The sequence below is a fragment of the Eubalaena glacialis genome, chromosome 2, assembly GCF_028564815.1.
Source record: "Eubalaena glacialis isolate mEubGla1 chromosome 2, mEubGla1.1.hap2.+ XY, whole genome shotgun sequence".
Taxonomy (NCBI): domain Eukaryota; kingdom Metazoa; phylum Chordata; class Mammalia; order Artiodactyla; family Balaenidae; genus Eubalaena; species Eubalaena glacialis.
In genome coordinates, this window is record NC_083717.1 from 59,908,604 (window position 1) to 59,932,517 (window position 23,914).

Sequence of the window (23,914 nt, forward strand, 5' to 3'; positions counted from 1 at the left end):
CTCTGGGTCCAAATGCCGACTCACCTCCCAATGGCTGAGTGACCTTGGGCAGCTTCCTTAACCTCTCTGAGCTTCAGCTTCCCCTTCAGTAAAATGAGAATCGTGTGTGAGGAGGGCTGGCCCAGGATCTGCAACCTATTGATATGTACCAGATGGCAAATGTTAGTCTCATAATGAATTGGAAGATTTGTATCTTCTAACTCATCTCTCCGGCAGAAGGGGAAACTGAGGCCCAGAGAGGTTATTTGACTTGCCCAAGGCCACACAACCAGCCGATTACTGAGGTGTGACCTCAAGATATTGGACCCCAACCCAGATCTCTCTGCACCCACTTGGAGCTGTGGTGCAGTTAAGCGAGAGATTGGGAAGCCACGTGGAATGGGCATCAGGCTGCCACATGTCCCTATGTGTTCTCAAACATGGTGACAGAACTGGCTGCCACCAGCATCCCTCCTTCTCATCTCTTCAGGATAGTCCTTTATGAGGAAGAGGTAAATTTTAGCAGCCAAGTCTTTTTGTGGCTTAAGTGTGGGTAGAGATCCCTAGGCTCTCTACAGCTTTGCCACATTCAGATGGCTGGTCTTGTACTATAGGCGTGTGGGAGCAGGGACCTCACCTGGTGTGAATTACTGTGAACTTCTCATCTTGGTTCAAGGAAGGGCCTACGACAATCGTACCAGGGTCATATGAGACCAGCTTTTAAGTATCTTCTTTGGAGAAAGATGTACTCTTGGTGAGGAAACCGCCACAGAAGGCGGAGGCATTGGAGTGAGTTCCTGAGGGTTTTAAGGAATCAGACATGCATGGATTTGTTCATTCATTCACAACTTGCAATCGCTCAGTGTCACTCTATGCCAGGGATTAGGGGTAAAGGAGAGAAATCAGACAGTGTCTCTTGAGCCTGAATTGGGGGATCAGGCAGATAGTCACCACAAAGTAAGATAAAGTCCAAGGGGGAGAGGGTGGTGATTGATGTTCCAAGGCCTATAGGAACACCCAGGAAAGAGGCACCGAGCCTGGAGAGGGTAGAAGAGCTTCATGGAGGTGACGTTTGAGCCGTGGCCAGAAGGAGAAGGCCTTTCCAAGAAGAGGAAGGGGAAAAGGCCCTGCTGGTTAGCACACAGGCCAAGATGCTATAACAAGAAAACCAAAAACACAGGGACTTGATTAAACAAGGTGGGGTCAGCAGTTAAGGCTTATGTGGTGGCTTGGGGCTGGTGGGGGCCCAGCATGCTTGTTGCCGGCCCTCCCTAACTGAAGACACCTCCCCACCACACCTACACACCCACTTTCTAGTCTTTGGGAAGAGGGAAATAGGAGGACGAGCCTAATCCCTTAAAGGTCGCAACCAGGAGGTGGTACACAGAGCTTCTCTCCTCACAAGCCATTGGCCAGAACTTGGTCACATGGCCACTCCAGATGCAAGGAAGGCTGGGAAATGTAGTCTTTATCTGGGTGGCCATGCTGAAATTCCAATTATTGTATAAGGAGAGAAGAGAGATTGGGGGTGGGGGGAAGTCAATGGGGGAGTCAAAGCCACATGCAAAGACAAGGCAAAGGAGAAAGAGCTTGCATGTTTGTAGATTTGCAAGTAGTTTGTGACATGACAGGAGTGCAACAGATGACTGGAGAAGGGGGCAGGGTCCTGAGTATTATTCCAAGGATTCAGAGTGTATCTGTATGTAACGGGAGCATTGAAGGTGCTTAGCCAGGGGCTGGCACAGGCAGTGACGCAGACCTGAGCTGGGGCACTCAAAGCAGGGGTGGAGAGAGCACGTGGGCTGAGAAACACTTAAGGGATGGTGAAGACTTCTCCCATTATTGAACAGGAAGCAGAGCACTTGATTCCGAGCTCTGGAATCCTCTCCGCCGGGAGGAGGGGGCAGGGAGAACAATAACCCTAACCTCTTTTCTCACTTCCTCTCAGACTGTTCTTCGGATTGTGGTGCTCGGGATCTGGGATTACATTGAAAACAAAATAGAGGTAAAGACCAATGTCCATCTGCACCCCCCAAGCCAACCATCCTGGAAGCCAGGAAATGTCACTGTCCCATCCATCCCAGGGTGGGAGCCATCAACAAAGGCCAGCTCCTTCCCACACTGGACACAGGAGTCTGTTCAGCTGTGCCTTTGGGTGGGTGGGGAGAGGGGGGAACTGAGAAAGTTTCCAGCAAAGGAATGGTCTAAAAAATCTCCTTGACGTTCTGCAAAATTTAAAAAGTTATTCCTTTTTTTTTTTTTAACATCTTTATTGGAGTATAATTGCTTTACAATGGTGTGTTAGTTTCTGCTGTATAACAAAGTGAATCAGTCATACATATACATATATCCCCATATCCCCTCCCTCTTGCATCTCCCTCCCACCCTCCCTACCCCACCCCTCTAGGTGGTCACGAAGCACGAAGCACGGAGCTGATCTCCCTGTGCTATGCGGCTGCTTTCCACTAGCTATCGGTTTTACATTTGGTGGTGTATATATGTCCATGCCATAAAAAGTTATGCTTGAATCATTTTGGAAAGCTTTTGAAATGTGTTTTAAAACAAATCCACTCTAAAATGGCCCCATGATCAGAGAGCTGAGTGGGGGAACCATAAAAGTGTTTCTCAGCCTGGGTTTCTGCAGGGCAAACTGGTTGCTCTGTTTTGTATAAAAACAGGTGGGGTGTGGTAGGTGGAGATGAGGTGCGGGGGAGGCTGGCTGACCCCCAGAGTTTGGTGCGCACAGGACAAGGCAAGGCTGTCAGTGTCTGCTGCCCACTCCTTCCTCACCACCCCATTCCCCACCACACACACTTTTTAGCCTCTTTGGGCCAAGTGCTGGGAGCAGACATAGAGGCCTGGCCTGTGGAAGTCTCAGACCAGGCCAGGCTGGAACAGGCAGATGGAAGGGCAAGGCCCAGAGCTGAAGTGCAGGCTGGGTCCCCTTCTCTCCGAGCTTTGCCTCCATGCAGGGTTAGAGGCTCAGCACCAGCACCAGATGCAGATGAGATGTGGGCTCTGGGCTGTTGCTTCCAAGGGGGAAGGGGCCTGCCTTCAGCCTCCACTGCCAGTGAGGGATTCAGTGAGACCAGCGCAGGAAACCTGCAACACGGGATGCAAGCCCCATCCTGAGAAGGGACAAGATGCTGGAGACATATGCTTGCAAAAGAAGCTTGGAACAGCCCAAGGCCATCTGAACCAAGGCTGGCGATGGGCTGAGGTCACTTGGAGGAGAGAGAGTGCTCAGGAGCACGTCTGGGGTGGGAGCCCCCTAAAGACTAAGGAGGGTCACGAGAGGCAGCCAGGGATGGGGGTGAACTTCTGAGGGGGGTGCAGGGGGTCATTGGCCAGCCCCAGCTGCTTTGCCTGACCTGGTCTCTGGTTCCAGGACATTCAGGAAGTTGGCCCAGGGCACTGAAATCCACCTCCTCTCACAGGTGTTTGACGGGGCTGTGATCATCCTGTCCTTGGCCCCGATGGTGGCGTCCACTGTGGCTAATGGGCCCAGGAGCCCTTGGGATGCCATCAGCCTCATCATCATGCTCCGGATCTGGCGGGTGAAGAGGGTCATTGATGGTGAGTGGCCCGAAAGGGGTGAGTTCGAGGCAGGAAGGATGGTCTCTGGGGTCTCTCATCCCCTTATCGGGGTACCCTCTCCCTGGTTCCCAGCCCCATGTCCCACCCTGTGAACACTGTGGGGTTTGACATCTTGTCAGGGAGCCCCTAATCCAGAGTCCTCATCAAACTGAGGTGTGATCGGGTCCAGCTTTGTAAGACCCACGCAGGAAAGGCACTGGGAGATCATCTAGTCCGTTCCTCTCATTTCACAGATGGGGAAACTGAAGCCAAGAGGGATGAGGGTCACACAGGAAACCAGCTCTGAGTCAGCAGTGAAACCCAGGACCCCTGACGCCCACCTGTGTTCTCTTAGCTGTTCAGCTTCCCCCATCTGCACAGGCTCTGCTCTTGGCTCTGTCCCTGAGGGGCTGCCACTGGCTGGGAGCTCATGGGGCCCTGTAATCCAGAGTCCAGGCTCTCTCTCTGGGTCTCAATGTATGTCTTTTATAAGTAGGATCCACTGTGAGTAACAGAGACTCAGAATAGCAGTGACTAAAACAAAACAGAAGCTTATTTCTCCCACATGAAAGCCTGGGCCAATAAGGTAGGCAGTAGGCAGTTCAGGGTCAATAAGGAGGTAGGCAGTCCAGGGCCAATGAGGAGCTTCTGAATTCATGATTCCAAGTTCCTCTTATTTTGTTGCTTTGCTGCACATAGCCTACTTTCCAAAGTCACCCTCACGGTTCAAGATGGCTGCTTCAGTGCCTGCCATCACATCCTCCTTTCAGCCAATAGGAAGAAGGAAGGGAGGAAGAAGATAAAGAAGCAAAAGGAAAGCCCCAGCTGCCTTTTCTTTTTATACTTCTTTATTGAGATATAGTTCACACACCGTAAAACACACATTTAAAGTACACAATTGAATGCTTTTTAGTATATTCATAGAATTGTGCAAACATCACCAAAATCTAAGTTTGGAGCATTTTTATCACTTCAAAAAGAAACCCTTACCTATTAATTAGCAGTCACTCCCCATTCCCCTCCAGCCTTAAGCAACCACTAATCTACTTTCTGTCTGAATAGATTTGCCTCTTCTGGACATTTCATATAAGTGGAATCATATATGTGGTCTGTTGTGTCTGGCATCTTTCACTTAACATAATGTTTTCAAGGTTGATCCATGTTGTAGTATGCATTAGTACTTTATTCCTTTTTATTGTCAAATAGTATCCTATTGTATAGATATACCACATTTTATTTATCCATTTGTCAGTTGATAGACATTTAGGCTGTTTCCACTTTGGGCTGCCGTGGACACTCATGTACAAGTTTTTGTATGGACATATGTTTTCATTTCTCTTAGATTCCTGGGAATGGAATTACTGGGCCATATGGTCACTCCTAGTTGAATATTTTGAAGAACTCCTGTTTTCCAGAGCAGCTGCCCCATTTTACATTCCCACCAGCAATGTGGGAGGGTTCTAATATTTCCACTTCCTCATCAACTCCAGGTGCCTTTTAAGGAAGGCTTCTGGAAGCTGCTGCACAACACCTGCACTTGCATCCCGTTGTCCAGGATGTAGTCTGATGGCTTCTCACAGCTGCAAAGGAGACTGGAAAATATAGTCCTCATACCAGGCAGCTGTGCACACAGCCAGAATTAAGGGTTCTTCTATCACTATGGAAAAGGAAAAGAAATGGTATCTTAGTCGTGATGGGTTAGGGTTCTAGCCCTCTTATAGTTTCTGGGTGCTGTTGGGTACCTGACACCACCGCCCCCGCCCCAGATCTTCCAGGAACCACACCTGGGCCTGAGCCTGCTGCTGGCTGGATGCTGGGACCAGCCCCTCCCCCACCAAGCCCTGCCACTGCCAAGCTCCTCACGGGGCTGTCTCTGTCTTCCAGCCTACGTCCTGCCTGTGAAGGTGGAGATGGAGATGGTCATCCAGCAGTACGAGAAGGCCAAGGTCATCCAGGACGAGCAGCTGGAGAGACTGACGCAGATCTGTCAGGAGCAAGGGGTAACGCATGGCCACTCTCAGTTCTGCCCAGTTCCGTCCAGGGCTGAGGACACTAGTGGTTTCGAAAGTCCCCCAGGGTGCCAGAGCTGCAGGTGCCCTGCGGTCAGTGACCTCCTCCAGCCCCTTCACAGACACATGGGGAACCTGAGGCCCAGAGTGGGGAGACGTGTCTCTAAGGTCACTCGTGCCCAGCCCAGCCCAGCCAGGCCCGGACTCCACCCTGGCTCTAAGGCCAGGCTGCTTTTCATCTCTCTGTGGTGACCAGTCAGCTCTCCAACCTGAACCGGCTAAGTCAGCCCCTCAGTTATCAGGGTCTTCTGGGCACGGTGGTCTCTGAAGCAGGGGTCGGATTCTGTGTACAGAGGTTGCTGGGCACTGCTGTGGGCCAGTTGCCACCCAGGACCCCCAGACACACTAGAGAGGCTTCAGCAGCACCCTCTGCCCTCTAGGAACCGTGGTAAAGACTCAGAGACAGGGACGGGCCCTGCAAGGCTGTGCTGGACAGAGCCAGGGGGCCGGGCAACCGGGGCTCGGAGAGGGTCTGTCTGGGAATCCAGAGGCCTCTCTCAAGGTCCAGCCCCCAAGTCCTCTGCTCGCTCCCCCAGGACTTCAACCAAGTCACACACTTCTTTGCCCTCAGTTCTTTCCTCCCTAAGATGAGGGGACCGCTCCCATGTGAGTGGGACAGACGCCCCTTCTATAGGAGTTTAGGGGAGGCGACTGGGGTGCTCAGGAGGTCAGAGGACAGCAGGGCCCTGCAGCAAGGCTGCAAAGCGCTATAGAAACATAGCCTCAAGTGCAGGGAATGTTCTGGTACCAGCTGTGCAGGGTGGGAATGCCACAGAGCGACTAGCTCGCAAGGTGGTGGGAACGTGTGTGGGAGGATGGGCCCCCAGCCCCGAAGCCCTCGCTGTCGGCCTCCAAGGGTCCTGGGCACTCACTGCCACGGGCCATGCTTGTTCGCACCCGGAGCTGCTTCTCCCACTAAGCTGGATGCTCCCCTAGGGCAGGCTTCGTCCAACTCGTGTTTGTCCCCAGCCCAGCACCCCATACGTGTGGGTCTCCTGGCTCCCCAGCCCCAGGCTCTCGTGGCTGGAGGAGGCGCTGGAGGGGGTGGAGAGTCTGTGGAATTACCCCACAGGAACATACAGGCTGCGTCTTCCAAGTCATCCCCTTGGAATGTCTGTCCAGGAACATTTATCTCTTTATCTACTTGGGGAACACCACGGCCTTTCACTTCAGCACAAAACGCTTATGAGTGACAAGAGGGGCCATCAGGGGACACAGTCCCCAGGGGCACATTGTCCATGGGGTCCCGGGAGTGGGGCCGTCTACACGGAGTGCTAGGCTGGGAAGAAGAATGCTCCGGTCCCGAAGCAGTTGGCATCAGCTTCGTGCTTACCCATGCATCTGGTCAGCCAGGAGTGTGGACAGGACTGGCCCCTGCCCTCACGAGGCTCTGGGTGACTCGGGGCGTTTAGCAGGCCCATGATAGACAGCAACAGTCCCGTGTAATGCATGCTTCAGCAGGGACACATCGGGGGTTCTGGGGGCGGCGGGGTGGACGGGTTTCCAGAGGTGCTGACATTGAGCCATGACCCCCTGGAGAAGGGCACCAGGTAGAGGGGACAGGTGAGGCACGAGAGTGGGCATCGTGCTGGGGGAATCAAGGCTGTTCAGGGTGTGAGCAGAGGGAGGGAGTGGGGGGATGTGGAGGCGGCTTGTGGACGCCCCGCAGGGCTGACCAGGGAGTTTGGGCTTCATCCAGTTGGGAGGGAAGAAGCCTGGAGTGTTAGAAGCAGGGACGGGGGGATTTGCTCAGATTTGAGTTTTTGGTGGATCTTTCTGGTCGCCTTTGGAGGACGGATGGGAGAGGCAGGAGTGGAGAAGGGAAGCCTGGTAGAGGCGGTAGAACCACCAAGGGGAACGGGGCCTGGGCTTGGGGCAGAGGGAGGTGGAGGGGTCAGGGAGAGGACAGCTCAAGTGTCATCCAGGACCTGGCCAGAGTGTGGTCAGGCAGCTCTCAGTCTGCTGTCTAATAGGAAAATAAATGCTCTGCTTCGCTGCATTTGGCCACATGAAAGACACAGACACAGCACCGCATCTGCCCTCCATAAATACATGGCCATGTTAACAGCCCACGTGCTGCGTGGCTGAGGGGAAGCTCTGATGGCAGGCCACCCCTCCTGGTTTCCACTGTGACCCCGTCCTGAGCCCCTGGGGACCCCACATTCCTGCCGCCCTGGTTCACGTCACCCTCTATATGTGGCCTCCTTCCCAGGGGTCTGGGCCAGAGGGAGACTCCCTTGGATTCTGCACAGGAAAGAGCCAATAAATAAAGACAGATTCCCTCTACGTACTGACATCTGGAAAAGAGATAAACAGAAACAAACCATTTTAATTTAAAAAACACCTGAAGCCTGTCATCTTAGTTAAGACAGCAAAAAAGGGCCAGATGGGCTGGAATCCCAGCGGGCTGCCAGGGAGGCGGGAGGGGCTGGCCAGAGCCGCACGCTGGGTCACTGGGTTCTGCAGAGAAACCATGAATGCTGCTCTCCCAGAGCCGTGCCCGCTCCACAGGGTGGAGCAAATAGACACCTCATTTTCAGCTGGATTTTAAGACCAGGCTTGGGACTTGACTGAGCAAAAAATGCCCTTAAAGAAATGTGAATGCTGGCTCGTGGAATGTCAGGGATGGCTAGACCCTTTGAGAGAATAGTGCCTGGAATGGTTAGGATGTTAGGGACAGACCTGAGTGCAAAGCCAGCTTGGCTACTTGTGGCTTTGGGCACCAAGGGAACCTCTGTGGACCTTGGTTTTCCTAATCTGAAAAATGGGGATAGTAATACAATCCTTGAAGGGTGGTTGTGCGATTGCTTAGCCTAAAGCCTGGCACATGATAAATCGTGACTCTATGGGAACTAACCACCCATTTCTCCACGTACACCCATTTTACAGATAAGAAAATTGAGAAGTGGTGACTTGCCCAAGAGCACAGAGCTAAGAGAGGGCTTTTAGAGCCTGGAGTAGATCCAGGTGTCCTATCTGTGAAAGGTGTTCTTCCCCAGCCCACCTTGCTTCGGGTCACGTTCTATGACATTTTTCTACCCATGTCACTTCTCAGGGCTCGGTGAAAACATTGATCAGATTGTGCACCAGGGTGTCTTTAAACCACTGCCTGAGGACAACTCTTCTCTTGCAGGCACAAACCTGGCTGCCCTCAGCTGCCTCAATAGCATTTCCAAAGAGTCTCTTGCTGCTGCCCTCACTCCCACCCCACCCAACCCCATTCCAGGTCATCCTGTTCATCTTTGTCACAAACTCTTGCTGTCTCTGTCTCTCCCAGCTGGAATTCTTAGGGCTTAATGAAGCAATTTCCCAACTGAATTTGTACATGCTACCTAAGAAATTGAAATTTACCCAAAATTCCAATGAAATGTGTAGAATCTCAGTTTAAACAAAACACTCACTTTGCGTTCACCTTGCTCTCTCCCTGGCATGTATTTGTATAACTATTTGCCAACACTTCACTCATCTTAGCTCTTTTTAAAAATAAACTTTATTTTTTAGAACAGTTTTAGATTTATAGGAAAATTGTGATGATAGTACAGAGTTCCCATATACCCTGTACCCCTTTTCCCCATTATTAACATCTTACATTAGTATCGTGCATTTGCTACAATTAATGAACCAATATTGATATGTTATTATCAAGGCCCACACATTGTTCAGATTTCCTTAGTTTTTATCGAATGTCCTTGATCTGTTCCAGGATCCCATCCAGAACACCACACGACATTGAGTCATCATGTCTCCTTGGGCTCCTCTTGGCTATAAAAGTTCCTCAGACTTTCCTTGTTTGTGATGGCCTTGACAGTTTTGAGGAGTTCTGGTCAGGTATTTTATAGGATGTCTCTCTGTTGGGATTTGACTGATGTTTTTCTCGTGATTAGATTGGAGTTCTGGGTTTTGGGGAGGGAGACAGAGGTCCCGTGCCATTCTCATCCCATCATATCAAAGGTACATACTGTCACTGTGACATCACTGTGGATGTTGACGCTGAGGTAGTGTTTGTCAGGTCTCTCCGCTGTAAAGCGACTCTTCTTAAACTCATCTTAGCTTTTTTAGAAAGCTTAAATTGCTTCTTACTGTGACCCTGTGGAGACTCTTGGGTGACATGCTTTGCCAGCTTCTTGCATGAATATCTTGCACATTTTATCTTCTGTGCCACATGGCATCTCATTCTTACCACAGGCCACGCCCAAGGTGCCCCAGAACCCCCCTGTGTTATAGATGAGGGGCCCCTGGATTTGGCAGATGGAGGAATCTGAGGCCAGTTAGGAGATCAGGATGGCATAGGGGTCTCTTACAGCTCATTCTAGTCCTTTCCTCCCCCCGGATCACGCTGGCCTTCTGGTCTTCACAGGGAGACAGGATTCAGTGCTTCCCTCGTTCCCTCATCTCTCCTGCCTACTGGGCTCACCTCATCCTTAGCAGATTCCTACCGGAAAGAGGAGCCCAGAGGGGCCAGGGTTGGGGCGGGGGGAGGGAGGGGGACCCTCTGTTGGTCAGTCTCACCTTTCCCAAGCCCTGGCTGACCTTCTGCAGCCTTCTTCCAGATGGCTCATTTCTGTGGTGGAAGCAGGTCGCCTCAGACCCCTGCATTCAACAGTCCTTCGGCTGGAAGGTCATTCCCTTTCACTTTTATTTTGCTCTGTATCTGGATTTTGTTCTCTGCCCGTCCAGCCAGAATTTTCTTAGGCGGAGAATTTTCATCTCTCTGGTACACAGATGGATTCCAGAGGTGGGGTGCTAGTTTCTGTCCTTCAGAGAGATGGTAGGAACTTTTTGTCTCTTTCTTTGTACTGCCTGCTTCGGAAATCAAAGCTATTTTAGATGCAGTGGTTAAATCAATGCGATGATATATTCTTCCAACTTGTCTTAAGAAACCACTTCTGAGGTTTTAGTACATCCCCTGCCCAGGACCTTGCTCTGATTCCAAAACACATTCTGAAGTCCCCATTGTACTTGCACTTTGCTCTACAAGCCTTGCAACAACTTTTGGTCCAAAATAATACGATCCAACTCAGCTCATGGTCGAAGTTTGTTTCTCTTCCCTGCTGGGCCCTGTGGGACCAGTTAAGTTCTTCTTCCTCAGCACCATCCACCCTGAGACCACTGGCAAAAGACCCAGGGAGGTGGGGCTCAGTCTAGGGTGACTTGAGGCCCAGCAAGGAGGCCAGTGGAACTCTGTGAGCCCCTTAGGTCAGCCTTAGACCTGGGGCAGACGGTGGTCTCTGAAAGAAGAGTCCTGTGCGGGGGCAGCTTGGAGGGTGGAGAGCATCCTCTTACCGTGGGAATCAGCAAGTGGGATTCTAACCTCAGCTCCACCAGTAGCCCCCTTAACCCCTGGACCTCAGGATCCTCATTGGAAAAATGGAGGAAACAAGGCTTACGTCACAAGGATGCTGTGAATATCAGATTAATTCAAGTAATATATAAAGTCTGGCCCACTGGAGTCTCTCAGTAAATGTTAAAAAAGAGAGAACAAAAATAATACTAAATCATTTATATAATGGTGACCATTTACAAATGCACTGCCGCGTGTTTTAGCTCATTTTGACTTTGATGGTCAAAGTTGGCAGGCTAGGTATTATTAATCCTTTTATAGATGGAAAGGCTGAGTCTGAGAGAGGCTGCTGCCTGCCCAATGTCTCACTGTTTGTCATGGAAGAAAGGGCTGGGGTGGAACTCAGAGTTCAGAAATACCAGAAATAGGGCATCTGTACAAGTAAGTGTTAGAATGAGTAACACAAGCTGCTCCATTAAACAAATCCAGACATCTCAGTGGCCAAACACAAGAGGAACGCATTTGTCACCCACGCCGCAGCCCAGTGCAATTACTTTGGGGAGGGGGTAAAGGGACACTGTTCCACACAGTCACTCTGGTCTCCAGGCTCTTCCCATGTCATGGCTCCTTCTTATTCTAAGTGTTTGGAGTTTTCTCCCTTCAGCCAGGGGATTAAGGAAGGGAGGGTGGAGAATTGTGCATAGATTTTTACTGGCTGGGCCTGAAAGCGGTGACATTGTTTCTGCCCCCATTTCGTGGGAGGACTCAGTTACACAGTCACACCTAAGGCACCAGATGCTGACAAAAGTAGTCTGAGTGCCCAGGGAGAAAGCAGTCACCTGCACAGTCACCTAACAGGCTCACGATGTTTCTACCTCCATTCCCCCCTTCCCACTAGCAGGAGGTACCATCATAATGATTAATCCTTCCTGGATGATGCAAGTCTCCCTGGCCTGTTTCCTGAAGAAACAGGATGATAACCTGGGCCCTAAGCGATAGGCATTCCCGCTGGAGGCAGGTGGGGGGCGGTGTCCACTCCACTGTCCTTCGAGGGCCAGCAGCCCCTTCAGCAGGTCAAGAACAGCAGGAAAGGGGTTCTCTCCTGGCTCTGGGGGTGTTGCTTGATGCTGGCTCATTCCAGAGAGCCCCCTCTTTTCTTGCAGAGGCCGCAAGCCCCCAGCTCAGCAGAATAGTCTTTGTTACCCGGATTATTCAAGATCCCCATTGTGGGAAGTGAATTTTTTTTTTTTAAACATGGGCAGTGATTTGTAAAACAGCCGATAGCTTTAATGACAAGCCTATTTAGCTGATAAAATTAGCCATCAGAGGAATAACTTATGTTATCCTTTTGCCATAATTTAAATTTATGGCCAACTACCAGTCATCTTCACAGTGGATGGAAAGCAGCCAAGGTCGAATTCAGCTTCACCCTGCTCCTAAATCATTAGTTTGCAACTGTCTCCTGAGTTTTATTGTTACCAACAATGGCGAAACTAATGGAAATAAACATTGGATGCCATCCCAATAGCAGATGGGTTTGAAGGCAGGGCAGTCTGTGCAGACAGCACTAATAGGATGGAAGAAAATTATTGCTATTGCATTAGATACCATCGAGCTTCTGGCCAAAGTGTGCATTGATCAGGCCAAGGCCCTGTCAGTTGTACTTCACAAACCAGACCATTAAAGGCAGAGATGGGCTGGGTGTGCCCACCCTGCCGCCCCCGGGGTCTGGCCCCACCTGGGCATGCATTAAAAGCCCAGCCCAATGGAAGGGGCCTGACTCACTCCAGTAATTCACGCTGAGGGCTTCCCTGTGGATCCCAGCAGATCTGGTCAGGTTATCTGATTAGAAATACTTAGCTAATAATGTGCATTAAGAAGGGCTGTGACTGCACTTTCCTTCTTCCCAATCACAGGATAGTCTTTTTTTCCCCACTGGACCAGTTTGCCAGTGGAAAATTTGCTTCATTTTATCCTCAAAGCCACCGTGCACTTTCTCTCCCAGAGGCCCAGGCTCACGTGAGCCTGGAGAGCCTGAGTGCTATGGGTGTTTCTCCTTATCTGTGTTTAGCAGTTTGACTATAGGGTTTCTAGGTGTGGGATTTTTGTATTTATCCTCCTTAGGATTCTCTGAGTTTCTTGAATTTGTGGGTTGGTGTTTTTCATTAGATTTGCAAAGTTTTTGGCCATCATTTATTTATTGCTTCTGTCCCATCCTATCAGTCTCCTTCTGGAGCTCTAATTACATATGTTAGACCTTCTGATCATGCCTCACTTTTTCCTTATACCCTATCTGTTCCCCCATTCTCTCCCTTTTTTCTTTTTCTGGATGTAACTTTTTTTTTTTTATAAATTATTTATTTTTATTTTTGGCTGCGTTGGGTCTTCATTGCTGTGCATGGGCTTTCTCTAGTTGCAGCGAGCTGGGGCTACTCTTCGTTGCATTGTGCTTGCTTCTCATCGCAGTGGCTTCTCTTGTTGCAGAGCACGGGCTCTAGAGCGCAGGCTCAGTAGTTGTGGCGCACAGGCTTAGTTGCTCCGCAGCGTGTGGGATCTTTCCGGACCAGGGATCGATCCCGTGTCCTCTGCATTGGCAGACAGATTCTTTTTTTTTTTTTTTTTAAATGGATGACCACAACAAAAGCAACAATGATTGCAATTACCAAACACGAAAAACACTCATGCTATGTCATAATATTGACATTCAGTCCAGTAATCCTCCACTGTAACAGCTCCTTTACTTTGCAGTGAAAATTGATTTGTATATTCTTTGCCTCTGAGTCCTTGTGGGATTTTTTTTTTTAATTCAAACAGAAAGTCACAAAAATTATAATCATCCTCATCAGTTCACTCAGTCCCATGTAATTAAATTTTTTTTTATCTTGATCTTTAGTTAGCACTTTTATGAGTTCATCAGTTTTTCATTAGAGTTCTGAAAATGCTTATTCATTCAGTTCAGCAGTACAGTCAGTTACCAGAAACCTGTACTTGTCAGAGTCTTTTCCATGAATTCCTTGAAGATGAAACCCTTTTATAGGAACATATTTGCAAAAGCATCACAGTACACCCAGAACTGTCTGTAAATGACAAAAGACTTAAAAATGACCACGGTTAAAGATTTGATGAAAGTTCATAATCATGCAATTGACAAGGAAATTTAGTTATTTCTGAGATATACATTTTAAAGTAATAACTAGAATTATGACTTATAACATTATACCAGAACATATAAGATTTTTAGAAATTTCATGTAATGTCTGAAACATTTATATTAACATTATTTCCATACAAATAACCCAATGAAAGTTTAGTATTAGTTGTTTTGTTTGTTTGTTTATACTGCAGGTTCTTATTAGTCATCAATTTTATACACATCAGTGTATACATGTCAATCCCAATCGCCCAATTCAGTACACCACCATCCCCACCCCACCGCAGTTTTCCCCCCTTGGTGTCCATATGGGCAGACAGATTCTTAACCACTGTACCACCAGGGAAATCCCTGGCTGTAACTTTTAATATTTTTCTATAGACCTATCCTCAAGTTCAACACCCCTGTCTTCTACTGTGTCCAGTCTGCTGTTAAACCCATCCAACTGAGTGCTCAATTTCAAATATTGTATATTAAGGTCCTAAAAGTTTCATTTGATTCTTTTTATAGGTTCTGTTTCTCCACTGAAATGCTACAACTATTTTGTCCATCTTTTCCCATACTTTTCTCTAACTGCTTTATGATTTGATAATCGATCACTTTTTCCTGCTTGTTTGCATGAATAGTAATTCTTATTGTGCGCTACACATTGTTGATGCATTTTAGAGGTTCTGGGTTACGTTATCTTTCTCTGAAGAGTTGGCTCTCCGACAGTGGGGCATTTCCATAGGAGCAGGGGATGGCCCTGAAGACAGCACCAGGAATTAACTGGCTCTTGCACTTTGTTCCCTCCCAGTTAGAGTCCCAGAGCAAGCACAGAGCCTGTTACAGACCAGAATTCAGCTGCTCCATTAGCCTCATTGAACACACAGTGAAACTGAGGCCCAAAGAGGAAAGGAGACTTACCAGAGTGAGGGAGGGGTGATGGGCCGAGAGTTGAGGCTCCTCCTCCAGCCCTGGCTTTTTCCCCACATGGGGGCCCTCCTGCTCTTTCCTGGCCCCCCGTTACCATCAAGCTCCCCCATGTTCTGTTTGAGCTGAGTCACTTCCATCTCTCCCATAAGGCTTCAAGTTCCCTGACACAGGGTCTGGGGGGCTGGAAGCCAGAGGCATGGGTTCTGGGCCCAACTTTGCTCTGATGCACCATGTGGTCCTAGCCTTTACCCCACGCTGTCCCCCAGCACAAAAGCCTCCTGCCCATCATGGGGCCTCAGTTCACCCATCTGACTAAAGAGGCCCTGCTCTCCTAGGACCCCTTGACCACCCTTCATCAACTGGGGAAGCACATGTGGCCATGTTCAGCATATGGGAATCAGGAGCCAGGCTCTGAGGGTCCCAGCTATAACATCCGGACGGTGCCCTGGGCTGTCACAGCCAGTGACCAGAGCTGAGAGCCATTTAGCCCATCTGCAGTGTCTCCGTAAGGAGTCAGCCGTTCCCTCACAGGGCAAGGGATCAGAGCATCCAGCCACCCCACACCCTCTGGGTATGCACCTTGTAAAAATATGTCCCCAAAGCAGGTTGCCTTCTCCCTCACCCCCATTCCAGTCCATGCCCATGCTGACACTTTTACCTCCTAAATGGTCTTCATCTTCATCTCCACTGTCTCTACCCTAGCCCAAATTCTGGTCATCCCTGGCCTGCACTGCTGCAGCAGCCTCCCAGCTGGTATTCCCATGTCCACCCTGGCTTACCCCCATCCAATTCATTCCCCGCTCGGCTATCAGCACTGTCCTCTCAAGATGCTCATCTGAATCACCACTCCTCCACCTCCACCACTCCACCCTTCTGTTCAGAAGATTTCAGTGGTATATTGTTGCTCTTTAAATAAGACCTCCCCCAACACCTCTTACCTCCCAGTCTCTGTCTCCCGGACACACCGTGCCTCCTCTGCCACCAACATCACCCAGAGCTAGCCCTTAGAACTCTCCTGGGACGTTTGTTCCCTGCAGCGCAGCAGACAGTGCCTGTCACTGGGGCCACCCAGGACTCACTGTGAATCTGGGAGAGGCAGTTTCATTCCAATACACATAACAGAATTTTAACGTTTCCCTCGCCGTGCTTTACCTGACTTCTCAGTGAATGAATGAATAAAGGAGTGAACGGGGGAACTACTATACACTCGGGTTCATATTTCTAGCCTAAAACTTATTTCAGTGTACATGCCTATGTCTGCACATGTGGGCTTGGGGCTGGACAAGCCCTGGCCTCTGGCGTCTGGACTGAATTCCAGTGGGACACTCATGGGCAGCTCTGTATCAATTACAAGTTATCAATAATGCATCTGTTCAGAGTGGCCTAGGAGGCCATTAGCTAGGGCTGCCAGCCCTGATGAGCGGCCTTGGAGAAAGTGGGCTGGGTATGCCCATGGGAGGTTCAGATCAGCCTGGGCAGGAGGGGCTCCCAGCCCCAGCAGAGCTAAGGAGGGTTGCCTAATGGGCCCTACGTGACATCTGGGACCTTGCTGCGAGAAGGGTGGCTCGAGCCCTCTCCCCCTGCACAGAAGGCCACTCTATAATAAGCTAGCCTCGCTTTCTCACTTTCTGAGACCAGTGGCCCCATTCGAGTACTGGGTTGTTGAGATCCGGGTGTGAGCCTAGTCTGAGACCAGAGTTAGGGCCCAGTGTGTGATCAGGATGTGGTCTTAGTAAGTGATTTGGGTTGGGACTCAATGTGTGACCAAGCTTGGGTCTCAGTGTTGGGGCTCAGGCTTTGCCTCAGCTTTGGGTTAAGGTTGGGGCCCAGTTTGTGGCTGGAGTTAGGGCTCAGCCTGAAACCACAGAAAAAAGCTGGCCAAAGCTGACTCGTTTCACACATTGATTTATTGATTCATTCAGCAGTATTTACCGAGTGCCTTCTGTGTACCAAGCAACAAAACAGTCAAGATCCCTGCTCCTACAGAGATTATATTCTATATTCTATTCTTATATAGATTATATTCTATATCCCTGCTCTTACAGAGGGGTGAGGGTGGCAGTGGTGTGCTGGAGCTCTCACTGACTTGTGAGAGCCAGCTGTGCACATTTCTTCACAATTCTGCATGACATCATGTTGGTAGTTTGAAATTGGCCATGGTGGGAGTATTTATACCAGAGATTAGCATGTACTATAAATCAGGCCTCTTTTTTTCTATACCAGCACACTACTGCAGCTGAAGTGACCGACCACACGTATTTATCTGATCTCCTTCCCCAAACTCCACCGAGATGATAGTAAAGAAAAAAATCATAAACACATAAGAATTAAGAAACTCTTTAAATCCTGTCCATCAGGACAAAGAGGATACAGATTTCAGTGGATTTAGGGAAATGGAGAGTGATTTAGCAGAGGGGAGAATCTATAACTAAAGTGTCTAAAGAGGTGGATAGTGAGGGAAATGGGCTAATTCCCCCGTCAGTACCCTTGAGAGTTTGGGAGGAATGGGGTGAATGTGAAGCTGACCACAGGGGAGAGGGGTTGGCTAGAAGTCTGTACACATAATATTTGAACCCTCCACGTCCCCTCCCAAATTCTGCACAGCCAGGAGACCACACTCCCCCATCATACAAGATGCAAGAGGTTCGTCCTCTGGAGAAATTGAACCAGAGGGCTCTGCAGGTGGGCACTGGGTGAGGCAGAGGCCTGGGGAGAGGTGCAGGGCTGAAAATGAGGACTAGGTGAAAGTCCTTTCATCTAATGGCTGGACCCTCTGCCCCATTTCCCTGCCCTGCTCCCAGCACAGAGACAGCCAGAGGTGTGTCCTCAGGCAGGAGGCTGATGAACTCTGGGAAAACCTGAGTGTTCCCAGAGACAAAATTTGTGAACACTGACATTGGGAAGTGGCCCCGATGCCAGTTGGCTGCCTGGCCACCCTAGTGTTAGTGAATGCTTCAACTGTGTGTTTCACTTTTGTCAAAAGAAAAATAATAAAACATTAAAATAAAAATATCAGAAGGTGCTAAGTGCAATGTAGAGAATTCAAACAGAGTGATGTGATGGAGAGCCTGGGTAGCTGCCTTAGGTCAGGGGTCAGGGAAGGCCTCCAAGAGGGGGAGCCAGCCATGTGATATGGGACCAGAGGTCCCTGGGAAAGTGACCCTGAGACCAACACACACTTAGTGTGTTTAAGGAATGACGAGAAGGCCTGTGTCACAGTGGGAGGTAAAGGGAAAAAGAATGAGATGAAGTGGACCAGGTAAGCAGAGCCAGAACATGCACCTGTTATGTAAGCCAAGGGTAAAAGTTTGGGTTTTCTCCCACCCGAGGTCTATGGACAAGGGGGTGACATGATCTGATCTAGGTTTACGAGAATCCCTCTGACCCCTGTTGGCGAATGGACGGTAGAGGGCTGTAGGGCTGCAGTCATCCAGGTGAGAGCTGGCAGTGGAGGTGGAGGGAGGTGGGCAGGCTTGGGGTAGCACTTAGGGAGCTGGACTTGAGGGCAGATTGGATGGCAAGGATAAGGGAAAGTGCGGAAGCGAGGGAGGAGATTGCATTTTTTTAGATACAGCTAAAATGAGATGAAAACACCTGAGGAGCAGGTGTGGGGATAGAGTGAAGAGTCCTGTTTAGGTTGAGTTTGTGACACCTGTGACCCAATTCTGTGTTGCCGTCAGGTAGGCAGTTGGAGGTGTGATCTGACATTGCAGGGAGGGGCCAGGGCTGGAGATTGGGATCATGGGCAAGTAGGTAATCTCCTAGGTAGGGAGCTCAGGCCCGGAGACTCCCTGGGACTCCTCCACCCGCCTCCCTGCTTCAGGCCTTTGGGGGTTTGACTGGAGGTTGTGGGGTTATGCAAAAGCGATGCAACGTGTGTTTGGAACACTAGGTGGCAGTGAAAGATCTCCTTCCTCCTGAGCCCACAGCCAGGCCCTTCAGTGTCAGACCCAAACTTTGCCTTCACCCAGATGGCCCAGGGAGGCCCCAGAGTGTGAACAGCCATCTCAGCCACAAACTCAAGAGGCATCTGGAAGCCTCTCTAGGAAACCTTCCCCAACAACAACAAAAAATGAAACCAAAATAAAAATGTGTGCAGCTTTTTACAAAGCCCTTATGAAGCCCTCAAGTCCTCAGAGAGCTCTGTGGAGTGATAACCCCTATTTTACAGATAAGGAAACCAAGGACACATGGCAGTAAGCCGCAGGGTTGGAACTAGACTCCAGTCTAGTCTGGCCAGCCCTCGGAACACCTCCTAGAAGAGGGGATATGGGCGTTGCTGGAAGACAGATGGGTCAGGCACAGCCCCGTAAGCCACGATGGGCTCCCACCGGCTAGTTACACTGACCCTGGATATTGTGGTGTTTCCCGTCTTCCACTAATCATCAGTGTGGGACACCAGAATAAGGCTCTTGGGTGGCACGTTTAGGCAAGTAACTAGAACGAATCCCGTTCCCTGAGTCCTCTTCCTCCGATGCTCGTCCCGAAAACCATGGCTGTGCGTCCTCTCACGGCCATCTTGTCTTCACTATGGGGCCAGACTACACAGTATTCGAGGTGAGACACAGGAACATGTTTTTTATTACTCGGAAAAGGCTCCAGAAACATCAGAGACTCTTGCGACTAGTGTCGTTGGGAGATTTGTAAGGAACACCCCCTCCAGCCTTTGGATGCTCAGCCCATTCCAACCCCGCTCCCCCAAGAGCAAAGCGCCCAGACGTTGGGCTCGGGCCGGGTCCACGCCCCCCACCCCAACCCCTGCGCTGCCCGCCACCCACCGCCCCGCTCTTTCTTGCAGTTTGAGATCCGGCAGCTGCGGGCGCACCTGGCGCAGCAGGACTTGGACCTGGCGGCCGAGCGCGAGGCGGCGCTGCAGGCCCCTCACGTGCTCAGCCAGCCGCGCAGCCGCTACAAGGTGGTGGAGGCCGGCACGTGGGCCGAGGAGACCGCGGACGAGAGCGTCGTGGAGGAGCTGCAGCCCGCGCAAGGTGAGCCCGCCCGCGGCCTCCCCAGTCCAGTCGTGGGGAGCCCCGTCCCCACCCCCGCCCTAGGGCTCTGTGCACAGCTTCCCGGAGTTGGAGCACGCCTCCTGGCAGGACTGTGCCCCCATCTCGGCCCACGATTGTGGCAGTGGCGGTGGTGGTGACCCTCAGATCAGTGCCCCCGGGACTACCTTTCTGAGCATCGGAGAAAGCGTTCAGGTAAGCTCCCTTGACCCGACCTCGACATGATCTCAGTGGCGTGTGCTCATTTCATGCCTGTGGGCCACTGGCTGCTTTGCGTGCACTATTTCCCCAGTCCTCGTGGTAACCGCCTGCAGGAGGCTTGACTTTCCTACTTTATGGATGAAGGAACTGCGACCCAGAAAAGTTGTCCAAAGGTGCCTCACTAATAAATGGCAGAGCTAGGCTTCCAGCCAGATGCCTAGGACTTTCCTACTGGACTGCCCAGCCCACTAAGGCCCAGATAGTAGGTCCAGGCCTGGGGCCCAGAACAACCCAGAACCCATGCTTTGGGGATGGTAGTAAATTGATGGGCAGGTGACGTTGGTGGAGATGGGAGTGCCGGCCATACCCTAGGGCAGAATACTCTGTAGAAGACCAGCTGTGTCACCTTGTAGAGGGGAAATAACCTTTCTGGGTCTTGGTTTTACTAGCTGTCAAATGGGAACAATGCTGAGCTTTCCTCACAGGGTTGTTGTGAGGCTCCAGGAAGCAGGTGAAAGTGGCTTCCAGAATTGCAAAGTAGTCCTGCAAATGTCAGGTGGTATTATTTCGTGATTGGGGGTGAAAATACCCTCACCTGGTGATGCAGCTGTGTCCGGTTTGGGCCTTTGGGAGGTTTGGAGAGACTGTGTTCTCATGGGCTCAGGCCAGGAATCAGCCTCGGCTCAGGGGGCACAGCAGGGGAGATCTGTGGTCTTGCTGGAGCCCCGGGGGAATCCTGGGAGCCTGAACTTGAACGCTCATGTCTGGGTCCTCCCTGCCCCAACTTGCACCTGAAAATGTTATCACTAAAATGATGGTTAAGGGATTTCTTCACTTTACCAAGATATTTTTTAAAGTATCGATGTCCCCTAATAATTCGGAATACATTTTTGGGTCCACATTTTTTACCTAAAGGTAAGGGAACTAAGATTCATCAAACTCCTCCAAGAGAAGCTTTTTACAGTGGGATTTCATTTCATCCTCACACCTCCTTTCTCTCATATGGAGGAGGAAACTCAGACCCAAAGAGGTCGAGAGAATTTCATGGGGTCACACAAAAGAAATGGAGGTGCTGGGCTTGGAACCGGGGGAGGCTGTGGGATCCTAAACTCCAGCTTGATCTGGGGCCCACTTTGCCTTGGCGTGCTGTGTGCTCCCTGCCAGGGCAGCGGCAGCCAGGTAGGGCTGGGCAGGTTGGGCAGCAGGAAGCCAGAGCTCCAGACTCTGCCACTCCCCGACTCTGTGACTTGGGGCTTCAGTGTTCCCTTCTGCAAAGTGGACTCATCACTCCAGCTCTGTCTGCCTTACAGGAAGTCTGGGGAACTGATGGATGTGAGAAAGCTCTGTAGGCTGTAAGGCACTGTGAACAGGTTTTGGGGAGCAGGGTGATTGCTATTATGATCTTTTGAGAGCCCTTCCAACCTTAGAGCTATAGAATTTGGAGGCTAGGAAGGACTTCTGAGTCCAGCTCTTCAGCTGATATGCTAATCCCATCTATTACGCCTGCCAAGAGTTTTACCTTCCTCTAAGAATAGGTACCCCGAACCTCCCAGAGAAGCCCATGCCAACCCAACATCAAATGGCTCTGCCTGTTAGAAAATTCTTCCTCAGGCTGTGCTGAGGTCTGCCCCCGGCACCCACCTCTCCCACATGGACGAACCTTTTAGATATAGGCCTGGTGGGTGCCCTCCCAGCTGAGATATCCTTTCGGAGACTGGCCTCTGAGTGTTTTCTCCTCCAGAAACTGTCACCTGCACTCCCACAACCAGTCCTCAGGGGACAAGCTCTCCAAGTTCTTGCTGTCCTGCCCCTCCCTGAGCATTCCAGTGTTTCAGTCACTCAGTTCTTGGGGAGCTGCAAGACCAGGGCAGAGTGTCGAGGGGCCACCCCTGCTTTTTTTCTGGACCCAAGACCCCTGTGACAAGGCCAGAAAGCTCCTGAGCCTTGTGGTGGCTGCCTGGCCTGAGCTCTCAGGTGACCCAGGCCCACATGGCTCTGTCGAGCCCCATGTCCCTGCAGCCCATCCTTGGGCAGCGCGCTTTCTGTACCCCCTGTGTGGATTTTGACATTCATTTGTGTTCAGCTGTAGCTTGTTTGATTCCTGCCTTTACTCCGGGTTTCTAGGACTTTGTAGATCCTGACTCATCACCAATTCCTTCCGGTTTTACTGCCTACATATATCGTGAAACATTCTCCTTTTCCGTCTGCTTTGTTCAGCCTTCCTTATCTCTGGACCTCGCCTGGCTCCCTGACCTCAGCTTTGCCCTCATAGGTGCCCTCTTCAGTCCTTTGTCCCCCCTACACACACACAGTCATCTTTCATAAATCCTTCATGTCACTCCCTGAGTTAACACCTTGGCTGGTATCTGCTAGGGCTGCCGAAACGAAGTACTGCAAACTGGGTGGCTTAAACAACAGAAGTTTACTGTCTCACAGTTCTGGAGGCTGGAAGTCTGAGATCAAGGTCTTGGTAGGGTTGGTTCCTTCTGAGGGCTGTGAGGGAGCATCTGTTTCAGGCCTCTCCCCCGGCTTCTGCTGCTTTGCTGGTAATCCTTGACATTCCTTAGCTTGCAGAAGCATCACTCTGACCTCTGCCTTCTCTTCACATGGTGTTCTCCCTCAACGTGTGTCTGTGTCCAAATCTCCCTTTTTATAAGGACCTTAGTCATGTTGGGTCTGGGGTCCACCCTACTCCAGTATGATCTCATCTTTTTTATTTTTTTTAATACATTTATTTATTTATTTATTTTTGGCTGCATTGGGTCTTCGTTGCTGCACGTGGGCTTTCTCTAGCTGCAGCGAGCGGGGGCTACTCTTCCTTGTGGTGCGCGGGCTTCTCATTGCGGTGGCTTCTCTTGTTGGGGAGCACAGGCTCTAGGCATGCGGGCTTCAGTAATTGTGGCTCGTGGGCTCTAGAGCACAGGCTCAGTAGTTGTGGCGCACGGGCTTAGTTGCTCCGCAGCATGTGGGATCTTCCCAGACCAGGGCTCGAACCCGTGTCCCCTGCATTGGCAGGCGGATTCTTAACCACTGCGCCACCAGGGAAGTCCAGCCTCATCTTAACTAATTATATCTGCAACAATCACATTTCCAAATTAGGAAATCACAGTCTGAGGTACTGGGGGTTAGGATTTCAACATATGACTTTGAGGGGGAGGACACAATGACTCAACTCATAACAGGTGGCATATAAAACCCTTGATGGTCTTGTCCCAGGCTGGCCACCCCCCCCCGACCCCCACCATCTCATCTCCTTCCAGTCTGCACTCTGTCTTCACTTTCACTCTAGCCGAGTGAAACATCTTTGCCTTTGGGAAGTGTTCTGCACAGTAGTAAGTCTCTGAGCCTTTCCACATGTTGTTCACTGGCAGGACAGGCCTGCCTGCCAAACTTCTTTTCATCCTTAAAACCTGTCTCAGAGTGAGCTCCCAGTCACCACGCCCTTCTCTTGAGACCTTATACGAACTCCCGCTAGGCCCCGAGTGTGCCAGGTCACTCCCACACTTTATCTTCGGGGCCCACTGCGCCTGGCCCTCAGCAGGCTCCCCTTAAAGTCCGTTGCATGGAATGTAATCTGCAAGCCCATAACCGATCGAAGAACACAATAAGGCTTGTGGACATCACTTGTTTCCCTGTGGGTCCCGCAGTCCTGGGTTTTCTCTCGGAGCTCAGGGGGCATCTGGCAATAGCCCGCTCCAAAAACCACACTCTTGGCTTTCAGCTCCCCATGCTGGTG

At 50.6% G+C, this 23,914-nt stretch overlaps 1 protein-coding gene across 1 annotated transcript in view; it reads left to right on the top strand.

Moving 5' to 3' along the window:
• Positions 1–23,914, top strand: part of TMEM266 (transmembrane protein 266) — a 139,105-nt gene that overhangs the window by 91,473 nt on the left and 23,718 nt on the right. Inside the window, exons 6-9 of the mRNA XM_061181871.1 lie at positions 1,928–1,984; positions 3,417–3,555; positions 5,440–5,555; positions 19,770–19,959. Of these exons, the coding sequence (XP_061037854.1) occupies positions 1,928–1,984; positions 3,417–3,555; positions 5,440–5,555; positions 19,770–19,959 (502 nt within the window). The remainder of the gene's footprint in view (positions 1–1,927; positions 1,985–3,416; positions 3,556–5,439; positions 5,556–19,769; positions 19,960–23,914) is intronic.